This window comes from Manihot esculenta, chromosome 18, assembly GCF_001659605.2.
Source record: "Manihot esculenta cultivar AM560-2 chromosome 18, M.esculenta_v8, whole genome shotgun sequence".
NCBI lineage: Eukaryota > Viridiplantae > Streptophyta > Magnoliopsida > Malpighiales > Euphorbiaceae > Manihot > Manihot esculenta.
The window spans coordinates 13,135,650-13,158,894 of record NC_035178.2 but is presented as its reverse complement, the minus strand read 5'-3'; the positions used below and the strand labels follow the sequence as shown (position 1 = coordinate 13,158,894).

The 23,245-nt window shown below is 37.9% G+C and overlaps 1 protein-coding gene across 6 annotated transcripts; it reads right to left on the bottom strand.

Moving 5' to 3' along the window:
• Nucleotides 1-5,948: 5,948 nt before the first annotated feature.
• LOC110605988 (TLC domain-containing protein 4) lies at nt 5,949-12,281 on the bottom strand. 6 transcript variants are annotated; one of them, XM_021744691.2, is made up of 9 exons: nt 11,641-12,281; nt 10,943-11,066; nt 9,108-9,196; nt 8,867-9,005; nt 7,711-7,785; nt 7,353-7,474; nt 7,195-7,270; nt 6,757-6,816; nt 5,949-6,230 (listed from the first exon to the last, which is right to left on the bottom strand). In XM_021744691.2, exons 2-9 carry the CDS (start codon nt 11,042-11,044, stop codon nt 6,096-6,098), a joined length of 798 nt encoding a protein of 265 aa, XP_021600383.1. In that variant the 5' UTR covers nt 11,045-11,066; nt 11,641-12,281; the 3' UTR covers nt 5,949-6,095. The 6 variants fall into 6 exon arrangements, with proteins under 6 accessions (XP_021600383.1, XP_043809575.1, XP_021600381.1 ...); XM_043953640.1 differs by lacking the exon at nt 11,641-12,281 and adding an exon at nt 11,148-11,634; XM_021744689.2 differs by lacking the exon at nt 11,641-12,281 and adding an exon at nt 11,171-11,634.
• Nucleotides 12,282-23,245: the final 10,964 nt, after the last annotated feature.

Genomic DNA, 23,245 nt, shown 5'->3' with positions numbered 1-23,245 from the left:
TCTCTTTCGACCTTCATGCAGAAGACAACTTGTCGATTTGCAATGAAGGGGTCGGAAAGAGTGCAGCAAATGAAGAGGTCACAAGGCATGCAACTAATGAAGAGGTTGGAAGGAGTGCTTCAGTTCTCAAGCAGTCCGATCAAGGTTGCAATAAAGAGGTCGGAAGTCATAATACAGCTCCCAAATAGACCGGGCAGGGTTGTAATAAAGAGGTCGGAAGGAGTGCTTCAGCTTCCAAGCAGTCCAGGCAGGGTTGTAATAAAGAGGTCAAAAAAAGTGATCCATTTCTCGAGTAATCCGCGCAAGGGTGCAATAAAGAGATCGAAAGGAGTGATATAGCTTCCAAGCTGTTAGGATAGGGACAACGAACTAAGCAGGTTTCAACTCATTTAAAAGACCATGTGACCCACGCGATCTATGTAAGCCCCTTGACGTTCTCATCCTCTCCATCTGCTTCTTCTTCAAGTACTCACCCTATAGCACATTATGTGAGTTATGATAAATTCTCTACACAACTTAGGTGTTCCTTGGGAGCAATTACTGTAGGACATGAACTCACCTCTTATACTGAAACTTTCCAAGATGCCCAGTGGCGAGACGCCATATGCACAAAAATTTGGACTTTGGAGGATAATAGTATATGGATAGTTGAAGTCTTACCTTGTGAAAAGCCCATAATTGGTAGTAAATGGGTATACAAAATCAAGTAGAATTCTAATGGGAGTATTGAACAATACAAGGCACGACTGGTTATCCTAGGCAATAAACAAGTTGAAGAGATTGATTACTAGGACACCTTTGCTCCTACGACCAAAATGGGCAATGTACATACTCTTCCTGCAGTTGCCACTACCAAGAATTGGGCATTATATCAAATGGATGTCCATAATACATTCTTACATGGTGATTTGCAAGAATAAGTTTATATGAAGATGCCACCTGGCTTTGACTCTTCATCCTCTGGCAAAGTTTATCGCCTCCGCAAGTCACTCTATGGCTTGTGTCAAGCGCCTCGATGTTGTTTTGCAAAGCTAGCTTCTTCTTTATGAGCCTATGGTTTTCAGCAATCCTATTCTGATTACTCCTTATTCATTCTTCATGTCGAGTCGATTCATTTGATTGTTCTTATTTATGTTGATGATCTAGTTATCATAGACAATGATCTTTCCGCCATTCAAAAATTCAAAGACTATTTGAGTAATTGCTTCCACATGAAAGACTTGGGACAATTGAAATTTTTCTTAGGGCTCGAGGTAGCCAGGATTGCAGAAGGAATTTTTCTCTGTCAGCATAAGCATGCCTTGGATGTAATTTCTGATGTCGAATTCTTGGGCTCTAAATCGGCTGCCACTCCTCTTGAACAAAACTACAAGCTGGCTCTTGCGATTGGTGCCGAGTTCATTGCTCCTACTTTCTATAGGTGTCTGGTGGGTCGTCTTATTTATCTCACCATTACTCAGCCTGAATTGTCCTACTGTGTGTATATTCTTGCACAGTTCATGCAATGACCTCTGCAGATTCATTGGAAGGTCGCTCTTCGAGTAGTTCATTATCTCAAAGGCCAGCCTGGTCAAGGTATCTTGCTGCGTACCGATAGTGACCTCGCCTTGACTGCCTACTATGACTCTAATTAGGCTAGTTGCCTTTTGACTCGCCAGTCTCTTACTGGTTACTTTGTTCTTTTGGGTGGCTCTCCCATTTCTTGAAAGACTAAAAAGCAACCGACCGTGTCCCGATTATTTAAAGCTTAATACAGGTCTATGACCACCGCCACCTGTGAACTTAAATGGTTGAAAGGTCTTTTAATCTCTCTTGGTGTGTCTCCTCCTATGCCTATACAATTGTATTGTGATAGTCAAGCTGCTCTGCATATTATGACTAACCCTGTCTATCAGGAACGCACCAAACATATCAAAGTGGGCTGCCACTTTATTCGCAATGAAATTCTCTGTGGCAATATTCGCACGACCCATGTTCGCGGTTTTATGCAGCCGGTTGATATCTTCACCAAGACCTTGAGCAAAGATCAATTTCATTTTCTCCTTAGCAAGTTAGGCATTCGGAACCTTCATGCTCTAACTTGAAGGGGTATTGGAAGCGACCAGTCGACCTGGTGATCCGACCTAGATCCAACCTCTTTATGCCTTGTCTTCCAGACGATCTAATGATCCGACCTCTTCATATCCTATCGATCTGTATGGCGTCTTAATGACCTCATGACCTATACATGCCTGATTGCTGACCTGTATAGACTTATCTAATATATTATCGACCTATCATTTTCAATATGATTTAAGACTTGTTTTGTACATATCTTTTCTTTTTTTTTTTGTTTTGTACAATATAAAAAGTTTAGTTTGTAGATATAGACAAACTGTATAAAAAGTTTTGTATTATTTAATTTTTCTAAATAAAGATAAATCGAGTGTATATATTATTATTTTGAATATCAAATTGCACATGTTATCCGTCTTATAAATGCTGCAACTAAAAAATCCCATTATAAAGACTAAAAAGCTAGAGAATCAATTTAACAATAATTAAATTAAATATGTATATTTAAATTCATATATTTATTTTATTATATATAGTTTAATTAATTACATATAAATCTCAATAATATTTAATTTAATAATTATCAAAATCTTTTTTATTCATATTAATCACGCTCAATAAAATAATCCTTTATATATGTATATGCGCACGTGCCGATGACAATTGATTCCATTAACGCGTTGTCCTATTAAAATTATTCATTTAAAATTTTTAAGGGAAAAAGACAAAAATGCACCCTTTTCAATTTGCCAAGTATTGTATTTAGACTAATCTACACACTTTAATGAATGAATAAAATAATAATTTAGTTAATCGAAAAATTATTATTATAATAACTACGACACACATTTACCTAAATATTAAAATAATGATTCATTTAACCTAACTTTTGAACAAGAAACATATGAATAAATCAGAGCTCAATTCAAATTTCAACCACAGTTATTGGACAAATAATTTTAAATATTTAATTTTAAAATTTAAATATTTAATTTTAAAAATTAAAAAATTATTTACTATGCAAAGATGGTAACGATGGTGGGAGTTTTGAGAGAGAACGCAAAGGAAAGGATTTTATAGTCTAATAAATCTTAGATATTAGTCTATGTATATTTAAAAGCTAATTATTTAATATTTATAATTTTAAAAAATAATAAATTAGTTTATATTATGATCAATATAGTTAAATCATTATTATTGTATTATTTATTTAAGAATTAAGGGATATTTTATTTTAGCAGTTGATTGCAGTCTTAATTAATGGGTATTTTTTTTTTCTTTTAAAGAGGAGAGAAATACCTTTAACGCAAAACGATCAAAAAAACTATATGAGGAGAAAGTACATATTCAAACTCTTTGACCTGACTCAGAATGAGCCAATATTGTTAGAATATGAGCGATATCATTCGCAGACCTGTAAATAAAATTACTAATGAGTATTTAAACAACTAAACTAAGTGTTAAGTAAATATTTAAAAATTTAACCGATAGATAATAGACAACTAATATGAGATGATTTATCAGTTTTCCATTGTATTTTGAATAAGATCTACAATTAAAATTATTTTTCATCTTTCGATAACGATCATAAATTTAAATTTTATGATTCTATTCATTTATGACGGTTTATAGTATGGTTATGAAACTAGATTAAATTTTTTAGTTAAATCTCATATTTTTTGGTATCAATTATTTTTTTTCAATGAATATTTTTTTTAAAGATTTATAGTCTATTATTGCTAATCATTAATTTATATCATCGTTCTCTCATTCTTATATTATTTTTATGATTTTATTGGAGCTTTGATTGTGAATAGAAATTCAATTGTAACGTCATTATAAAAAAAAATTTCAATTAATTTTTCGATTTGATTTAATTCAAAACCAAACTAATCAATTCTATTTTAAATTATTATTTTTATTATATAGTGATATGACACACTATTTTAAATTATTTTTTTTATTATACAGTGATATGTTTAACGTGTAATATTGGTCCTATCAAAAAATAATAAAAAAACACATAATATTACACAATTAATTAATTAATCTTGAGTTGAATTTAAAATTTTGACATTTATTAAATTATATTTATTTATACATAAATATTCAGAGTTTGAATGTTAATATTAGATATATGATTTTTTTCAAAAAAAAAAAATTAAATATATGATACGACACTTATCATAATATATTATTTTTATGAATAATAAATAAATAATTTAATTTTTATAAAATATTACATGTATAATACATAGCATATAAAAATTTATTATATAAATAAAATGTTTTTTATTAACCGAATCAATGTTCAATCAACTGAATCAATGCTTAATGAACCGAATCATTGAGTTTTAGGGTTCATTTTCTTAATCGGTTCAATTAAATAACCTGATTTCATTTTAAGATCAAAATCACCGGTTCACAAGTCAATTCAATGTATCGGACCGAATTTGAAAAGTACTGATAAAACAGGCCGGCAAAGACAACGTTTGTACTGATATTATCGAAAACCAAGCTCCACAAAGCCTGGAAAGCATCAACTAAATATAACTATGAATTTGGGCCAAAATTGATATTAAATAACATTTGTTTTAAATCATAAATCATTTTTATTAAATAATGATTTATTTATGAATTTCTTAATAATCCCTTTATTTAATGTATATTAAAAAAATAAAATTTATTTGTTTTTAAAATAATTTAGTGAAAAAATAGATAGATGGTACATTAAAAGAGACTATATAAAATTAATTATCTTAATATATATATATATATAAAAGAATTGAAAGAGTAAAACTCAAACCTAGATTAAACATGGATTTATTGTAACAAGTGATAACAAAATCATAATCAAGTTGGACCCATTTCAAATAACCAGAGGAAAGTATAAAAAATTAAATAATATAATTTTCCTTATTTTCACTTCAGTTTATAGTTATTGTGTCAAAATAGTATTTTATGATATAACATTATTAATAAATAATAATAATAACAATAATTTTCAGTAAGAAATATTCGGTTCAAATTGAAAAAACCAATTAAATCGAATTAATTTAAAAATTCAATTTGATTTTTTATTTATTTTGATTCGATTTGATTTTTAATTTTAAAATTTTTAGTTATTTCAGTTCGATTCGATTTTAATAAGAAAAAAAATTAAAAAAATCAAACCAAACGAATTAGTGATAATAATATATTATTTTTAATAATATAAAAAAATTAGATTATATTAAAATTAAAAATATTCTAATTAAATTTTAAAATATAAAAAATAAAAAAATTATTAAAAATTCAAACCGATTAAATCAAATCGAATAAGATTCAATTTAATTCAATTTGATTTCTGATCAAATTCAGTTTGATTTTTATAAATATTAAAATTTTAATTTTTAATTTATTCGGTTCGATTTGATTTTGAACTAAACCGACTGAATGTTAACATTTAATTTCTAAATACCAAACGATCGAAATATAAAAGTACAAAAAAAAATTACTAATTAGTTTTATTCATTTTTTATTTTAAAATTTTTTATTTAATTTGTATAAAATAATATAATAAAATAGATATTCTAAAGGGAAAAATCGATGAAATAATAATCAGTTATATCAATGTAGGAGTTCAAAATTAACAAGAAAGCAAATCTGGAAAGCTAAAAATTTTAAGATGTCAAAAGATGAAATTCATTCAAAAACAAAATAAATTCTATATTCATTTGATCCAAGCACAACAATGAAAGATGGGTTATCTTCGTTTCATTTTTTCTTTTGAGTAAGACATGAGACCTCTTAAATTTATTCAGATTCATTTAGCACCAGACTAAACTTGTGAGTACCTGAACTATCTTTTTTAAAATGAATTTTCTTAGTCAATCAAAAGGAGAAAAAAAAAATAACAATCAAATGAAATGTACATTTGGTAGAACAACAACAACAATGATAAAGCAGAGCACTAATCATCCACAGTAATTGATTGTTCCAAAATTTTTTTTTTTTCTATAAATGAATAAAGTGCAAGGCCACCACTGGAACAAAATCACTCACTGTCTTTTTGCTTTAGAAAGAGTTTTGATCAAACCTTTTGCTATCTTCCAAAACCAAACCAAATTCATCACTGCCAATAGAGGAGGCACTGAAATTATGCTATAGAAACCCAATGGAAATATTTTCTTCACCTGAAACAAGCAAATTAACAGAACCCAAATCAGGAAAAGTTGAGATAAAAAGCCAATGTTTTTCATTGCATTTGCATATCGTCCTAACTATGCACTCAAACTCCTGATATCGATACCGAATCGACTTCAAGTACATGTAAATGGCGAAAAATAATCAGAAAAGGCCTCCTGGCATCATGTTTTCTCATTTGCAAATCAAACTAAAATTGAAGCAACTTATATATTTATCCTATAGATTTACATAACCAGTTGAAAAGAAAATCATTTCCCATATTTTAAAAATCTTTTTAAGATCTCTATATATATAAATTTGTTAATATATTTTATATTTTAAATTAAAACTAAACAATAAAAAATAAATTATCTTGTCGAAAAATATTTTCCAGATGGGCTAATATTTACAAAAGATAGGCTAAATCGGCTTCCCTAATAACTATAGGGGTGAAATTGAGTATTAAGCCTTAAGATATAAGCTTTCATTTTTTTCAGCTTGGCTTTCAAGGGTCAAACCAAATGTATCACTCACCTGATCAAAGTGGATGAACATGTGAGTAAAGAAGTATATGAACAGAAGAATCCTTGCAACCTAATGACAAGAAATGAATTCAAATGAATTTTTGAAAAATCACGCAAGATTTCAACTTATTTTAAAATAAATTTTTTTAGGGTAACGTTCTATATCTTTCTGACCATAAAGATCTGGTTCTAAGAAGGAGACAAATGTTCATAGCTTTCTGCAGTCATGCATGCAATGCAAATTTGGAAATTACAATCCCCAAATAAATTTGTCGCGCAAAAGAGAGATCTACCGCAGATGTTAATAGCATTAAATGCACTAGCTCAAATGGCATGTTAAAGAACTCCAACAGAGAATGGCTACTGCAATGAATCATTTTATGTGCAAATATTGCCAGCCAACTCAAAGGTGAGTAAATGACTAAGAATTTGGGAATGTAGACAGTACCAACCACCCCAGGAACAACAGAATTCCATTGCAGACGTACATTTTAGAGCTCTTCTTGCCAGCAACATCCAAATACCTAAATTTGCATTTAGCGTAATTAGTCAATATGGATACAAAAAATCAAAGCAGAACTTTAAAACTTTAAATGGTAACTTTACCATCTTAAATTTACAAAAGGAGTTGTTGCCTCAGAGAAGAGAACCATTAGTATGTAAATCTGTGCTTGACCACTTATGAGGGAGAGGAATATCGAATACATTGATAGTCCGTGGTGCAGGACCTTAAAGAAATGAAGGACATGAACTTGTTAATAAACTAGCTTGTACGAAATTCTGAAAAGAAAAAAAAAAATCGGAGTACTTAAGTCGACTATTGGGGAATTTTAGATTTCAAAGCACAGTGACACATATTTCTCAACTCCTTTTTCACTTTCACTGGGAAAAGGATAGATAGTCCAAAGTCTTGCAACAGTGAAAATAATATTTCCCAACATCAAGTATGTGAATTTTTACTTACATACTCCAGACCACCTAAAGCTGGGAAATTCCGGAGTATCATTGACATGTCTGCCAGAAAGTAGCCAACAGAGATCTGTACAAAGAGACGAAAGAGGAAAATATCAGGAACATAAGAAGTTGAGAAAATATTGAAGCATATGTGCACAGCTTTCAGGTGGATATAGAAATAAGTAAATACTATTTTTATATCCAAATTAATAAATCTGTTCGTGATGAAACTAAAGTTTCTACTAGTTCGGATTGAACACCAGGTTAACCATTTTTTTTTTCATTGTATAAACATGTCACTGATCTTAGCTATCATGCATGACATAGCAAGAAGAGCTGTCCTCTTGAACCAATCTATGACTATTGTATATGATGTGTTCGACAATCAAATGAAACTGTCCTTCAGAATTTCAGATGCACTAGTATAACTAACTTTTAACTGATAGTAGAACATTTGAGGAATCAACAAAGGAAACTTCAGATTTAATTGAGGCACTTACCCTACTGTCCCAATAACGTAATCAGAAACATGTGTAAACTTGTCCTTGCCACTACCACTGTATAGGGCATCTTGCCACTACTTTCGCCTAGAATATTAAGAGATTAATACATTAAATTAAGCTCCTCCCCAACTCTAAGCTATCTTTAGTTTGGATAGATTTGAGTTATAACTGCTTAAAAGAAAATGCATAAAATTCATGTACTCACATCAAGAATTGCATAAAGAACAAACTTCTTTTTGAATAAAAAACAGTGATTGATGTTTATTTAGTTATTCTTCTTGGCATTTACATATGAGATGTATTATCTTTTGTGTAGAACTGCATGGGTGCACGTACAAGGCCCCTAATGACAAAATTATCTGGATCTGCCACTAACTTTACAAGCATAAATACATGCACAAACACAAATCCAGACATGCAATAGAGTGATCAATGTCTTCAATATGAAAATTTGTCCTTTTCATTACTGTGGAAAATTACATATTAGGCATACCATCAACAAAACAGTAATTATATAGTGAATAAATTACATCAGTTCTCAATTGTCAAAAAACGGAACTGTGTACTTAATTCAGTTGGCCACAAACATGTCAAACTAATTAGCCAAAGATCTTGAAATTATGACCAAGGAACCCTGTATTGCCTTTTTATACAGCAGCTTACCCCCAATACAGAGTTTGATACAATTGAGTTTCTATTAATGATTAAGTCATCCTGGGAACCCTCATCGAAAAGACCTGATAACAGCAGGAGGTAGAAAGATGCTGATGCTACAATAAGAGCGTGAAATGTAGAGAACCCCCTGCAAATTGAAAAATCCAACGTTTATGCTTGTATAGAAGAAGAATTTTACAAAAAGATCTTCATAAACATAGAGAGGTATCGACAGGAAAAACAATTCTACCGGTTGTTCCATTCAACTTGTTCTGCTTTGCTGAGTTTGTCATATCCTTTGAAGCACAACAGGCTAAGAAAACCTGTTAGTTTATAAACCTTCAAGCATCAAACAGAACACAATTAGAAGATATTATTATTAGATGAGAAAGTTGTGTCTTTTGTTAGTCTTTAAAAAAGCCAAACCTTTTCCTCTCTTTTATTTTTCAATTTTATTTGAAACTTTTAATTTTGGCAATCTTAGCCAAATTCCAAAAGCATTTCAATGTTTATATACTTTTAACAACCAATTCTTCAACTCCATTTTACAACTAATCCACCACCACAAAGTGATCCAACCCCACAACTAGTACCCAAACTTCCCAAGCTTCATTTGCTATCCATGGTGCATCAATTATTAGCACACTCTCTCTTCTTGCCGCCACCAAGTCTTGTTGCCATTTGATACCCCATCCCCATGGGTATCAAATGAAATTTTAAAGGTGTTAGTGGTACTGGTGAGGTTGAATATTTATAGTAGCCATAGACAAGTCAAAAAATGGACTTAAAAAATTGGTTGGCAAATATTTAGATAGAATTGTGCAACAACCTTTGCAATTTGGATAAAATTGTCAAAATTAGAATTTCTGGATAAAATTGAAAAAACAATAATAGATTTTTTTTTTCATTATGCTTTTCTTAACAGGAAAGAAATCTTATCAATGAATGAACAAGGGAAAATATACAATGAAAAACTAGAGAAAACCTCAAAAACTAAGGAAAATAACAACTATAAGCAAGAACATAACAAACAAGCTAAGAAACTAATACCATCCAACCAAGTGAAACAATATTCAAAGAGATGCATGCACTCCATTGCACACCCCCTCCCCCTGCACCCTCTCTCTTTCAAAAAAAAGAAAAAAAGAGCTGCAAAAGTAATATAAGTCAAAAACACCACCTTGTCCCACAACAAACTGAAGGAAAAAAAAAAAAAGAAAAAGAAAAAAACACTCCAATTTTGAAGATACACGCATTTCTCTCCATCTAAAGACTCCAGGATAATAAATAAATAAAAAAAAAAAGAAAAAAAAAAAGAAAAGAAAAATTCACAATTCCAAATAACTCATTTTGCTACCACCAAAGCCCCATTCCAAACAAACAAAAATCTGTAAAGATTTTTAAAATGCTACTATTTGTTTAGATGCTTGGCTTCTTTATCCAGTAACATTGAACAGAGAACGGTAGAGAATGTCACAAGGATGAGACATTCAACATACCAGATATTAGACTAAACAATTACAAACCATTCTGCTAAATTTCTTTTGAAGGAATTCAAACTGAAAATTTCACTTTTTGCCAATACCATAGAAACATGGGGAATATTTCTCTCAAATTTAGAAGCCAGAAATTCATTAGCTGATGAGTAAACTTTGTTATATAGCCAAAATGTAGAGGAAATGCTCAAATTAGTAATCCAAGTTACTATGAGTTCTTGTTTCACTAAGAGTTATTATTATTAATGTTCATATGGAGGGGCATATATAAAAATTTTCTGTCCTTCTCTACTTCTCTCAATTAGTGCTTTACTCTGTAGTTAAAATCTAAAATTACAACCACCCATCGTAGCACCAATAGATCCTACAAGACAACATTGAATATTTCAATTGCAAAAGATAATCTCACAAGATATGATGAATCGTATTCCAGTACTAACTAAAAAGCAGAGATATGTTTCTCAAGGAATATGCCACGATACAACATCTGTCACAGCTTAGCCTACAAGGCCATAAAGTACCTACTATGGCTTGACCAAAACTTTTACCAGTTACACAGTATTCTACAGAATTTAACACTCATACTTACAATTATGGACATTATGATACCAGAAAAGACGGATGTCAGCCATGTTGGGCCGACAGTGTCCATGATGGATACAAGACCAGGAGGAAAAGGCAAACCCACCATGTTGGTTTGCTGGAACGCCAAACTGCACAAAATACACCATTCAGTCAATTTTAACAGATAGGATACTCTTTGTTTACCCATAATGATGACAATAGAATAGTACATGAAGCCATTAACCCTTCTTACAAGATAAGCCATATAATGTACTGAAAACAAACTGGATAGATTAATAAATATCCCAAAGTAGAATCAATGTGGGTCATCTTAGAGCCGCATATTAAGATAGCACCACAAAACTGCCGGGAGAAAAATGACAACTACAACCACAAATTATTGAATGGCTTATGATCAAGCAACAATGAACCGGACTGAGAAATCGGAGCAGAAGGACAATGATCAGAGAGCTGCCCAGTCATGTAGATAGTGAGGAGTTCAACCTGGTGCTTCACCTTACCCCTCCATTGATTAAAATTTTAAGAATAATGTATGAGAAGAAGCAGTCTAAACTAACAGGAAACCAGGAAAATTCCTAGAGGATAGATGGGTAGGGACAAGAAGCAAACCCATTATAGCGTGGAAGAATAAATCAAGAAGAACACAAAATCGTCAAAGGACAAAAACCCAAATTAGGAAACATAAGGTAAAAGGTTACTCACAGCAGCAGAGGTAACGAAGCAGCAGTTTGCTTGTTCAGAAACACTAAAAAGTGGAGGAGAAGAAGGAAAAGAAAGACTCCCAACAACCAATGAAGCAGAAGTGTGCGTAGACGGGTTAGAGGCTGTTGTCACTACTATTATCGAAAATCAAAAGGGGCGACTTTCGTTTGAGTCTAGAAACTCAAATTCCAATCCGGTTCTTCGATGAGGCCAAAGAGGACTGGACTGGTCAGCGTCAGGACAAGGTTTGGAACCTCACACGTGTCCTCCGCTTAACGAGAAAGAGATATGTGTATTTAGAAGGGAGTTTCTTTGCTGGACCGGGAAGGTATTCTAATCTTTTATTTGGCAATTTGGTGGAAGGCTCTTGATCGCATCTTGTTGGCAACTTAGTACGCACCGATGCATTTACTAGGTTGTTTTGGGCTAAGGTCTATCGTGAATCTCTCTAGCTGGTATTTTGATTGGAGTTTTGATGATTATTCTCAGGGCCTTCGTTCTTGCATGTTGACTTTTCTTCTATTTTTAGTTGTTTTGTTGTGATTGCTTTTTGTTGGCTTTATTTCTCACCGGCTTGTGCTTCGCTTGACATGCTCTGAGCGACTGTGACGATGCATGGTGAAACGGCATTGCTGCAATAGAGTCGTGGGAGTCGGTCAGTGTGTCTATTAATGACTTAAGGGGTTATAAGGATGCAAATATCCCTCTGGAGTTATAAGGCTGGATGCCATGTGCTAGAGCTGTGGAGAGATAAGGTATATTATTGTAGAGATAAGGTATATTATTGTAAATATGTTTAGTTTGAATAAGTCTTAGTGGTTAGGATCTCACGGGTAATGGGTTTGATTACCTGAAATAGCTCAGTCATTTTCTCCACTTTCTCCTATTTAGTTGCTACAGCAGTTGTTATTATTATTTTATTTAAAGCAGTGTATTATAGCTCATTGGATTATAGGAGCTACATTCAATATTATATTATTCAATTCTTCATAATTTCTTGCTTGGTATCAGAGCAGGTTCTGTCCGCTCCCATGGCTTCTCTTACTTTGAATGTAGCTAATTTCGTAACTCTAAAACTTAAACAGACAAATTACCCACTTTGGAGAGAACAGGTCCTGAGTTTAGCTGAGAGTCAGGAATTATCCGATCACCTTGTGAGGGATTTTCCAAAAGATCAGAAGTTCGACCCTTCTCCAAATCCAGTTCAGAAAATTATCAACCACAACAGTCAGATGCTTTTAAAACTTGGCAAAAGTCCGATCGATTGCTTCGAGGGTGGATCTACGGGACTCTCAGTGAAGAATCTCTGGGACTTGTCATCGGATTAGAAACTGTGAGAGATGTGTGGAGGGCTTTGAAAGAAGCCTATGCTCAAGACTCACAAGAGAGAGAGTTTACCCTTCGACAACAGTTAACGTATTTTCGAAAAGACGACAACAACTCTATAACAGAGCACTTACGCTTGTTTAAAGAGATTTGCGACAATTTGACTGCAATTGGTAAAAAAGTGCCCGATGGTGAGAAAGTCTTCTCTCTTCTCACTAGCTTAGGTCCGCAATACGAGACCTTCACCACTACTATGCTCAAGCCACCACGACCTAACTATAATGAGTTAGTGTCACAATTGAAAAATCATGATCAACGGCGGAATTGGTTCTCAAGTCAGACCAATACTTCGTTGGAACAGATCGCGTCACATGTAGCTTTCTATGAGAATCAACAGAAACACACAAATCCCAGCTCAGATCGACGCTCCAGTTTCAATTCGCAAGGACGAGGATTTCAAGCCCAGCAGACCCGAGGTCAAAATCAGAACAAAGGGGGGTATTCTGCCCAATGCCGTCCACCACCACCAGGCCAGAAGCGAATGACACCGGCTGAACGGGAACTTTATAGGGATGAAATTTGTCAATACTGTGGCAGAGAAGGACATATTGCTAAAATTTGCTAGTGGGTTTCTAAAGGACAACGTGAAAGCCCTCCACAAGCTCTTGCAGCTCTCACACTCGACAATGGAGTTCACGATGCCGACTGGGTAGCTGATTCAGGTGCGTCCAATCACATGACAGGTAACAAACATTTGTTAAAAAATATTAGTAGTTATCTTGGGTCTGATTCTATCACAATCGGAAATGGTGCGTTCTTGCCAATTGATGGTATTGGTACATCTTTTTTGAAACAAAAGTATAATCTGCCTCTTTCTAATGTGTTGTCTATACCTGATTTAAAACAAAACCTGTTGTCAATTAGTCAACTAACTGATGAGTATCCAGTAAACTGTGAGTTCTCTAATATTTCTATTTGTGTTAAGGATCGGGAAACAGGGCATGTACTTCTGAAAGGGCCAAGGAGGCGTAATCTGTATACATTATCTGGAATTCCTGAGGCCTACTTCTCGAATCGGTTTAAGGTTGGTACTGCTGAGCTTTGGCATCAGAGATTAGGACACCCACAAGCTTCGGCTGTTTCTGTTTTATTCAATAAAAATCTAGTTAATGTAACAGGTTCTTTGCGTTCTAAGTTTTTGTGTGATAGCTGTCAGTTAGGCAAATTAAGTAAAATGCCTTTTAGTGCTTCTGAACATACTAGTTCTTCTGTTTTTGATAAAATTCATTGCGATTTGTGGGGACCAGCGCCTGTTATTTCTTTTGCTAAGTTTAAGTTTTATACTTGTTTTGTTGATGATTTCTCAAAATATACCTGGATTATTCCTCTAAAACGGAAATCTGATTTCTTTGCTACTTACTTGGCATTTGAACAATTTATATTGCGTCAATACAGAAAGCAAATTAAAGTTTTTCATTCAGATGGAGGAGGTGAGTTCGTTAATAATGCTTTGTCTTCTCATTTTCTCACACATGGTATTAAGCATCACATTTCTTATCCATATACTCCTGAGCAAACAGGTGCCGTTGAACGGCGACTGTAATACCCGGCTAGACTCCGGTATCGAAATTCCTACCGTCCGGTGGAATCTCGGATGTCGAAAGTCTCTAGTAGGGTAGGAACATGTTTTATAAAATGTTTTCATGAATTTTAATGTTTTACGTATGAAAATTAAATGAGTTTTTGCATGAAAAGTCTTTGGAGGAAAAACCCAGGTTCGGCCGCCGAAAGTCAAGTTCGGCCGCCGAACATGCATGCGTTTTGGAGGCACGTTAGGCCCCCGAAAGCATGAGTGAGGGCAGTCCAGGTTCGGCCGCCGAAAGTCATGTTCGGCCGCCGAACATTGCATGGATGCAGAGGCACATTCGGCCCCCGAACGTGGCCTGGCCAGCCACCTATAAATGGGGCACTTAGCCGAAATGGGCGAGCTTTCTCCCATTTTCGGCCACAGCAAGCTTCCGACCTTCCCTTTGCAACTCTTGTGCTCTTCCTCCAAATCTCTACCATTTTTCTTGAGTTTTAAACTCATATTTCAAGTTTTGAACGTTTAAACCAAGTTTTGGAGCTTTGGGAACTCAGGAGCTCATTTTCGTGGATCTCCAAGTTTAGGTCATCTCCCTCTCGATCTTCAAGAGGTAAGAGCCGATCTTAAGCTCCTTATATGTTTTAAGTAAGTTTTATGCTAGATCTAAGGGTAGAAATGCATGTTAGGTTATATGTTGAGTTTATGGGTTATTTTGATGATTTGAGCAATGTATGTTGATTTTTGTGTGTTTGAAGTGTTGTAGTTGGGGTATATGCTTGTTTGAGGCCCCTAGGAGCTTGTATGCATGTTTTGGTTGAGTGGTATGCATGATTTGTGAGTTTGGAGGCGAAAATGCTTGAGGGAGCCAAGTTTCTGCCCTTTGGCAGAAACCAGGTTCGGCAGCCGAAGGCACTTTCGGCCGCCGAACATGGCTGGGGAGGCAGGCCTTTCGGCTGCCGAAGTTGCCCCCGAAAAGAGACTTTTGTCTCTGTCTGGGACTTTCGGCCGCCGAAGGTGCCGCCGAACCTACCTGAGTTTCGTCTCTGTCCAGGACTTTCGGCCGCCGAAGGTGCCGCTGAACCTACCTGAGTTTCGTCTCTGTCCAGGACTTTCGGCCGCCGAAGGTGCCGCCGAAGGTGCCGCCGAAAGTGCCCTGTTCAGCCACTTCATGCATATCTCTATGTGATATTTTCAGGATGTTTTAGGGGTTTTTGGGGAATATTAGAGTTATGTTTATGTATGTTTGGTCCCTCATTGGAGTCCACCTGTGTAGGTTCGGACCCGAGGAACCAAGGACCCCAGCAGTGAGCCAGCTGCTACAGAGTTTGTCAGAGTCAGCCAGAGGTGAGTGGAACTAAACTTAACCTTTTTAAATTAAGAAATGAAATGCTTTTATCATGCTTCATGCATCATGATCATATTATAGGTTGTTTGCATTAGAATTCACGACTATGCCGCATTATATTGTTGTGATAGATGATAGTGGATGGACATTAGGATGATTCATTAGCCTTCTATATACGAAGTCCTGTGGTGCCCATAATAGGGCCGGGCAATACGAAGACCTGTGGTGCCCATAATAGGGCCGGGCAATACGAAGTCCTGTGGTGCCCATAATAGGGCCGGGCATGGAGTTGAGGAATTTTTGAATCAGTCCATCCGTGGTGTAATTTAATTGTGCAGTGACGCATTTCATGATAGCATGTTTTAAATATTCTTTTTACAGTTCTACTCACTAGGCATCTAGCTCACCCCTCTCCCCTAACCCCCAGGTTTGCAGGTACGGGATAGATAGAGAAGGCAAGAAGAGAAAAAGTCTTATGTATGTAATAGTTAGTTTGTGGACATGACAATTGTATTATGATGAAATGTAAGAATATTCAGGATGTTATGTAATGAGGTCATTGAGGATAGAGTTGTGCTTGACCATAATGTATTGTTAATCCCTTTTGTATATACATGATCTTATGTTATGATGTTTATGTAAACTAACTCAACACAGGTTGTTTTGCCTTTAAGGCTTGATGAGATCCCACAGAGGGACTATGTTATGTATATGATCAGAGTATGCACAGGTTGAGTTAGTTGATGACAGTATGTATGAGGAAAAGTTTTAATTTTTATGCATGTTGTTGATCATGTATGGGATTATACAGGTTTACAGGTTTTATGTTAGGCTTGCTACGGGTCCCGGCGGCCTTAAGTCGACCCGGATCCTAGCGCCGGTAGCGGTCCGATTTTCGGGGCGTTACAGCGACATAGAGTAATTCGTGAATTAGGATTAACTATGATGTACCATAGTCATGTACCTTTATATATGTGGGTTGAAGCATTTCAAACAGCTGTCTTTCTTTTAAATAGATTACCTACTACTGTTTTAGGAAATGAGACTCCTTTTTATATGCTTCATGGTTTTCATTTTGATTACAGTTCGTTGCGTGTCTTTGGTTCCAAATGTTTTCCGTACATTTGGGACTCTAAGGCACATAAGTTTGATCCAAAGTCTTGCTTATGTGTTTTTGTTGGTTATAGTGAGAAACACAAAGGGTATAAATGTTTTTGTAATACCCGGCTCGAGTCCGGCATCGGAATTCCTATAGTCCGGTGGAATCTCGGGTGTCGGAACCCTCGAGAAGGGTAATACATATGTTTTTTAAGGTATTTTCACTGGTTTTCATGTTTTGAAGGGTTAAAAGACTTGAGTTTTGAAAGAAAAGCAACAAGGGAGAAATGCAAAGGTTCGGCCGCCGAAGGTCACTTTCGGCCGCCGAACATTGCATGGTTGCGGCTTCACGTTCGGCTGCCGAAGGTGGTCTGGCCAGCCACCTATAAAAGGGCCAAGGGTCGGTGGAAGGAGGTTATTTCTCCTCCACTTGCAGCCAGAGGTGAGTTTCAGCCTCTCCTACGTTGACTTTCATGTTTTCCATGATTTTCATCAAATCTTTCAAGAGTTTTAAGAGTTTTGGTGATTTATGAAGGTTTTGAGCAAAAGAACCAAGTTTTGAAGCTTGGAGCTTTGGAAGAGCTTTTCTTCATATCTCTACGTTGGGATCCTTCATCCTCAAGTTTTTAAGAGGTAAGTGAAGATCCTGAGCTTCTTTGATGGTTTTGAAAGGTTTTATGAAGTTTGTATGGGTAGTTTGCATGTTTAGGTTTAGGTGAGGTTTTTGGTGATTTGTGGTGTTCCAGCATGATTAAGTGTTGTGTGTTATGTTTGTTTGGGGTTTTAGGGTAGTTTTAGACCCCTTTGTGCATATATATGTGTATATGCTAGTTGGGAGTAGTTGCTATGCATGTTTGTAGGTTTTTGGGCAAAGTTTGCATGAAACAGAGCAGGGTTCTGTCCTTCGGGCAAAACCAGGTTCGGCCGCCGAAGGAAGGTTCGGCCGCCGAACCCTTTGTGGAGGCAGTTCGGCTGCCAAAGGTTGCCCCCGAAAGCTAGGCTTTCGGTTTAGAAAGGGACTTTCGGCCGCCGAAAGAGGGAGTTCGGCCGCCGAAAGTGTGTGAGTTTCGTCTCTGGACGAGACCTTCGGCCGCCGAAGGTGCCGCCGAACATGCATGAGTTTCGTCTCTGGAGTGGGGTTTCGGCCGCCGAACCTGCCGCCGAAAGTGCCCTGTCCAGCTTCCTTTTGCATGTTTTACGTGATGGTTTGAGGATTGTTTAGAGGGGTTTTGGGGAGTTTCTTAGAGATGGTCTTAGTCCCTCATTTGAGTCCACCTGTGTAGGTACGGACCAGAGGAATCAGGGACATCAGCAGTGAGTCCAGAGTCAGAACCTGCAGAGTCAGTTCAGAGAGAACTACAGGTGAGTGGAATTTAACTTAATGTTTTAATATGAGAACTGAATATTTTATCATGCTTCATGCATCATGAATATGCTTTAGGGTGAGTGCATTAGTGTACACAAAGATGATGCATTGCATTTATCCTTGTACTTGGCATTGCTCCTTGTACATTGCTTATGTGAGACGGCACGGACTTCGTGAGGATTCATTAGCCCTCAGAGGAAAGACCTGGAACAGCCTTACGAGGACCAGGCATAAAGACCTGGAACAGCCCTACGGGGACCAGGCACATGGTACGTAGGTACCCCAGATGAGATAGAGGGAGTTTTGATCCGTCCGGCCGAGGTGATGTGCTTATGTGTTGCATTCCATGAGAGCATGTTTTATCACCTGTATTTGCCTATTCTACTCACTGGGCTATCGTAGCTCATCCCTCTCCCCTAACTTCAGTTGTGCAGGTTCAGAGGTCAGAGAGAATTCAGCAGGGTACAGGAAGAGGTCAGAGTCTTGTAATAGCTAGTATGGACATGTATATGGATAGAGATAATGTATATGTATAGTGTATAGAATGGTGCTTGATTTATAAGACTTGTAATCCCTTGGAGTCACATGATCAGTTTATGTATGTTTCTTTATTGTTGTATGTTTATGAGTAAAACCAGGCTTAACATTATGAGATTGATCCGCCTAGAGCCATGAGGAGCTCTAGTAGGGATTGGTAGAGCACAGAGAGAGTGCATGCACAGGTTAAGCCTTGGAATGAAGAAAAGTTTTATGTTTTTACAGCAAATGTATGATCATGTATGGGATTTCACAGGTATACAGATAGAAGAGCAGGCTTACTACGGGTCCCGGCGACCTTAAGTCGATCTGGATCCTAGTGCCGGTGGCAGTTCGGTTTCCGGGCTGTTACAGATTGGTATCAGAGCCCTAGGTTCATATGGTCGGACCTATAGAGAGAGAGTTGGGCTCATAGAGAGGTTTAGTAGGTCAAGCACCATAGGAAAACATGTCCATTAGGATAGGATGTCAGTCCTGTCTATATGCTGATGTGCTATGCCATGAGTTATGCATGTTTTTGATGTGTTGCTTATGTTTTATGTGTTTGTTGTTTTCCAGAGAGTGAAGATGCGAGGAACTCGTCGATCCGCGAGATTGACTGGAGTCCCACCCGTAAGTGAGGGTACAGCTGCTCGTCCACCTGCCTTGCCAAGGGCAAGATCGCACAGGTCAAGCAGGGAAGGAACGTCACGAGACCCTAGAAGGTCTTCTGACGAGAGCAGGAGAGGAGTAAGCAGAGGGGGAAGGTCAGTAGAAGAAAGAGGTGTGAGGGAAGAGGATCAGAGTAGAGATGCAAGCATGGATGTAGGAAGGTCAGAAGAAGGTATGGGGGAGTCCCAGGGAGGCGTTCAGGCCTCTGGGTTTGGCTATCCACCCTTTCCACAGGGCCCAGAGTATCCGATGGGAGGCACGTCGGATTACTCCAGCTTTGCCCCATATCCACCCTACATGCCATATATGCCCTATCCTGCTTTTTATCCACCATATCACATGTATCCACCCCCACCTGTTCATCCAAGTCCAGTACAGCCTGAAGTGAGGGAACCAGTTCCTCCACCACCACCTCCTGAACCAGTAGCCCCTGTTGTAGAAGCACAGCAACCCAGTTCTTCAGGGGGAAATAAGGTGAAGATGACCGAGTACTTAAAGTTGGATGCTCCGAAATTCAATACAGGAGATGATCCCTTTGAGTATCTCAGTGCAGTCAGAATGATAACAAGTGAGTTGGGAGCAGATGATGGTAGAGCCATTGAGATGGCAGGGTTCACGTTAAAGTGCAAGAAAGCTAGAGAATGGTTCAAGAACTATGTGGACCCGAGACTTGAGAGTATGACATGGGAAGAGTTCGCCAACGAATTTGCTGGATGGGCTTTTCCTGACAGTTCCAGGGAACTAAAGGTTGTGGAGTTTGAGCAGTTGCGACAGACGGAGGAGATGAGTGTTGATGACTATACAGATAAGTTCCTGGAATTGTTGCCATATGTCGGTCAGGCATATGATACAGATCAGAAGAAGGCAAAGAGATATGCCACAAGGCTTCATCCCAGGTATTTCTCTTTGATTCTTCATGCGGAGAAGGAAAGTTTCCACTCTATTGTGGATGCTGCTAGAAAGATGGAGGCCAGTGCCATAAGTCAAGGTGTAGTTAAGGCACAGTCTTCTGGTGTTAAACCAGGTTCCTCCTCACAGGATACAGTAAGTGCAAGTAAGAAGAGATGGGAGAAATTCAGAGGAAAGAGAGGCAAGTTCTGGAATAGGCTTAAGTCGGGTCTGGGAATGAGTAGTGGCTCCAGTTCTGGCACAGATTTTCCAGTGTGCAAGAGGTGTGGCAAACAGCATAGAGGAGCTTGTCAGTTGGGATCCACAGCCTGCTATAGGTGTGGGCAGGAGGGACATTATGCACGGGAATGTCCTCAGGCGACTTTAGTTGTACCATCCCAGCAGATGAGTACGGGCAGTGTAGTACAGCCAGTAGCTTCAGCCATACCACCAAGCAGTAGCAGAGGAAGAGGAAGAGGGGCAACCTCTTCATCAGGGATGGGTTCCCGAGGTGCAGGTCCGTCAGCCCCAGCACGGATTTTCACCCTGACTCAGCAGGAGGCAGACACGTCGAACACGGTGGTGTCAGGTAATCTCATCATTGGGTGTTCAGAGGTGTATGCTTTAATGGACCCCGGTGCTTCTCACTCTTTCATTTCTTCTAGAGCTGCAGAGAGGTTGGGTCTGATGGTGTCTGAGTTAGAGTGTCCTCTATGGGTCAGTGGACCCAAATGTGATCCATCTTTGGCAGAGTCAGTCTGTCGGTTCAGTCCAGTGTGCATAGAGAGTAGATACCTTCCAGCTGACCTGGTGGTTCTAGAGTTGACAGATTTTGATGTCATTCTAGGGATGGACTGGTTATCTACGTATGATGCTACCCTGAACTGTAGAGACAAGGTAGTCAGTGTCAGAGACCAGGATGGGTCAGAGTGTGTCTTCAGAGGAGACAGGAGAGGGACACCTAGGGGTTTGATATCAGCCCTCCAGGCTCGTAGAATGTTAAGGAAGGGGTGTCAGGGGTTCCTAGCTTATGTGAGAGAGCTAGACAGTCAGGTTAGGGAACCAGCCTCAGTACCAGTTGTCAGAGACTTCCTAGATTTGTTTCCTGAAGAGCTTCCAGGACTACCACCGGATAGGGAAATAGAGTTCGAGATTGAGTTGATGCCCAATGCTAGACCGATCTCTATTCCTCCCTATAGGATGGCACCAGCAGAGTTGCGAGAGTTGAAAGAGCAGTTACAGGATTTGGTAGCTAAGGGTTTCATCCGCCCGAGTACCTCACCCTGGGGTGCTCCAGTATTGTTTGTCAGAAAGAAGGATGGACCTCTTAGACTTTGTGTCGACTACAGACAGTTGAACAAAGTCACTATCAAAAACAAGTATCCTTTACCCAGGATCGATGATCTATTCGACCAGCTGGCAGGAGCAGGTTGTTTTTCTAAAATAGATCTGAGATCCGGATACCACCAGTTGAAGATCAGGGAAGGAGATGTATCCAAGACTGCTTTCAGAACCAGATATGGGCATTATGAGTTCCTTGTGATGCCGTTCGGGTTGACTAACGCCCCTGCAGCATTCATGGATCTCATGAACAGGGTTTTTAGGGAGTACTTAGATCGTTTTGTGATCATCTTTATTGATGATATCTTGGTGTACTCCAGGAATGCAGAGGAGCATGCCCATCATCTGCGGATAGTGCTGCAAACCTTGAGAGAGCATGGCTTGTATGCCAAGTTCTCCAAGTGTGAGTTCTGGTTAAGGAGCATTTCCTTTTTGGGACATGTTATATCAGAGGACGGTATAGCAGTAGATCCCAAAAAGGTAGAGGCAGTAGCCAACTGGCCTACACCCACTACAGTGACTGAGATCAAGAGTTTTCTGGGTTTGGCAGGCTACTATCGGAGGTTTGTTCAGGACTTCTCGAAGATAGCTGCTCCTATGACCAGACTGACCAGAAAGAATCAGAAGTTTGTGTGGTCAGAGGAATGTGAGGAGAGTTTTGCAGAGTTGAAGAGACGATTAACTTCAGCGCCGGTGTTAGCGCTGCCGATCAGTGATGAAGATTTCACAGTGTTCTGTGATGCATCCCGAGTGGGATTAGGTTGTGTGTTGATGCAGAATGACAAAGTGATAGCTTATGCTTCTAGACAGCTGAAGAAGCACGAGCTAAATTACCCGACACACGATCTGGAGATGGCAGCTGTTATCTTTGCACTTAAGATGTGGAGGCATTACCTCTATGGGGTAAAATGTGAGATCTATACGGATCATAAGAGCCTGCAGCACATCTTAAGTCAGAGAGAGTTAAACTTGAGGCAGCGACGGTGGGTAGAATTGCTCAGTGATTACGATTGCAAGATCCAATATCATCCGGGCAAGGCTAATGTTGTAGCTGATGCCTTAAGCCGAAAGTCACTTGGCAGTTTATCCCACATTGCAGTAGAGAGAAGACCGGTGGTGAAGGCTTTCTACAAGCTCGTGGAAGACGGGTTACAGTTGCAGTTATCTGGTACAGGTGCTTTGATTGCACAGATGAGAGTGACACCAGTGTTTCTAGAGCAAGTGGCTCTGAAACAGCACGAAGACCCCGAGTTAGTGAAGATTGCCAGGACTGTTCAGTCGGGCAACAGTGCAGAGTTCAGATTTGATAGTGAGGGGATTCTTCGGCACGGTAAGAGGTTATGTGTACCAGATGATAGCAGTTTGAAGGCAGACATTATGAGGGAAGCTCATAATGCGAGGTATAGCATTCACCCGGGAGCCACCAAGATGTATCAAGATCTAAGAAGGGTGTATTGGTGGCCAGCAA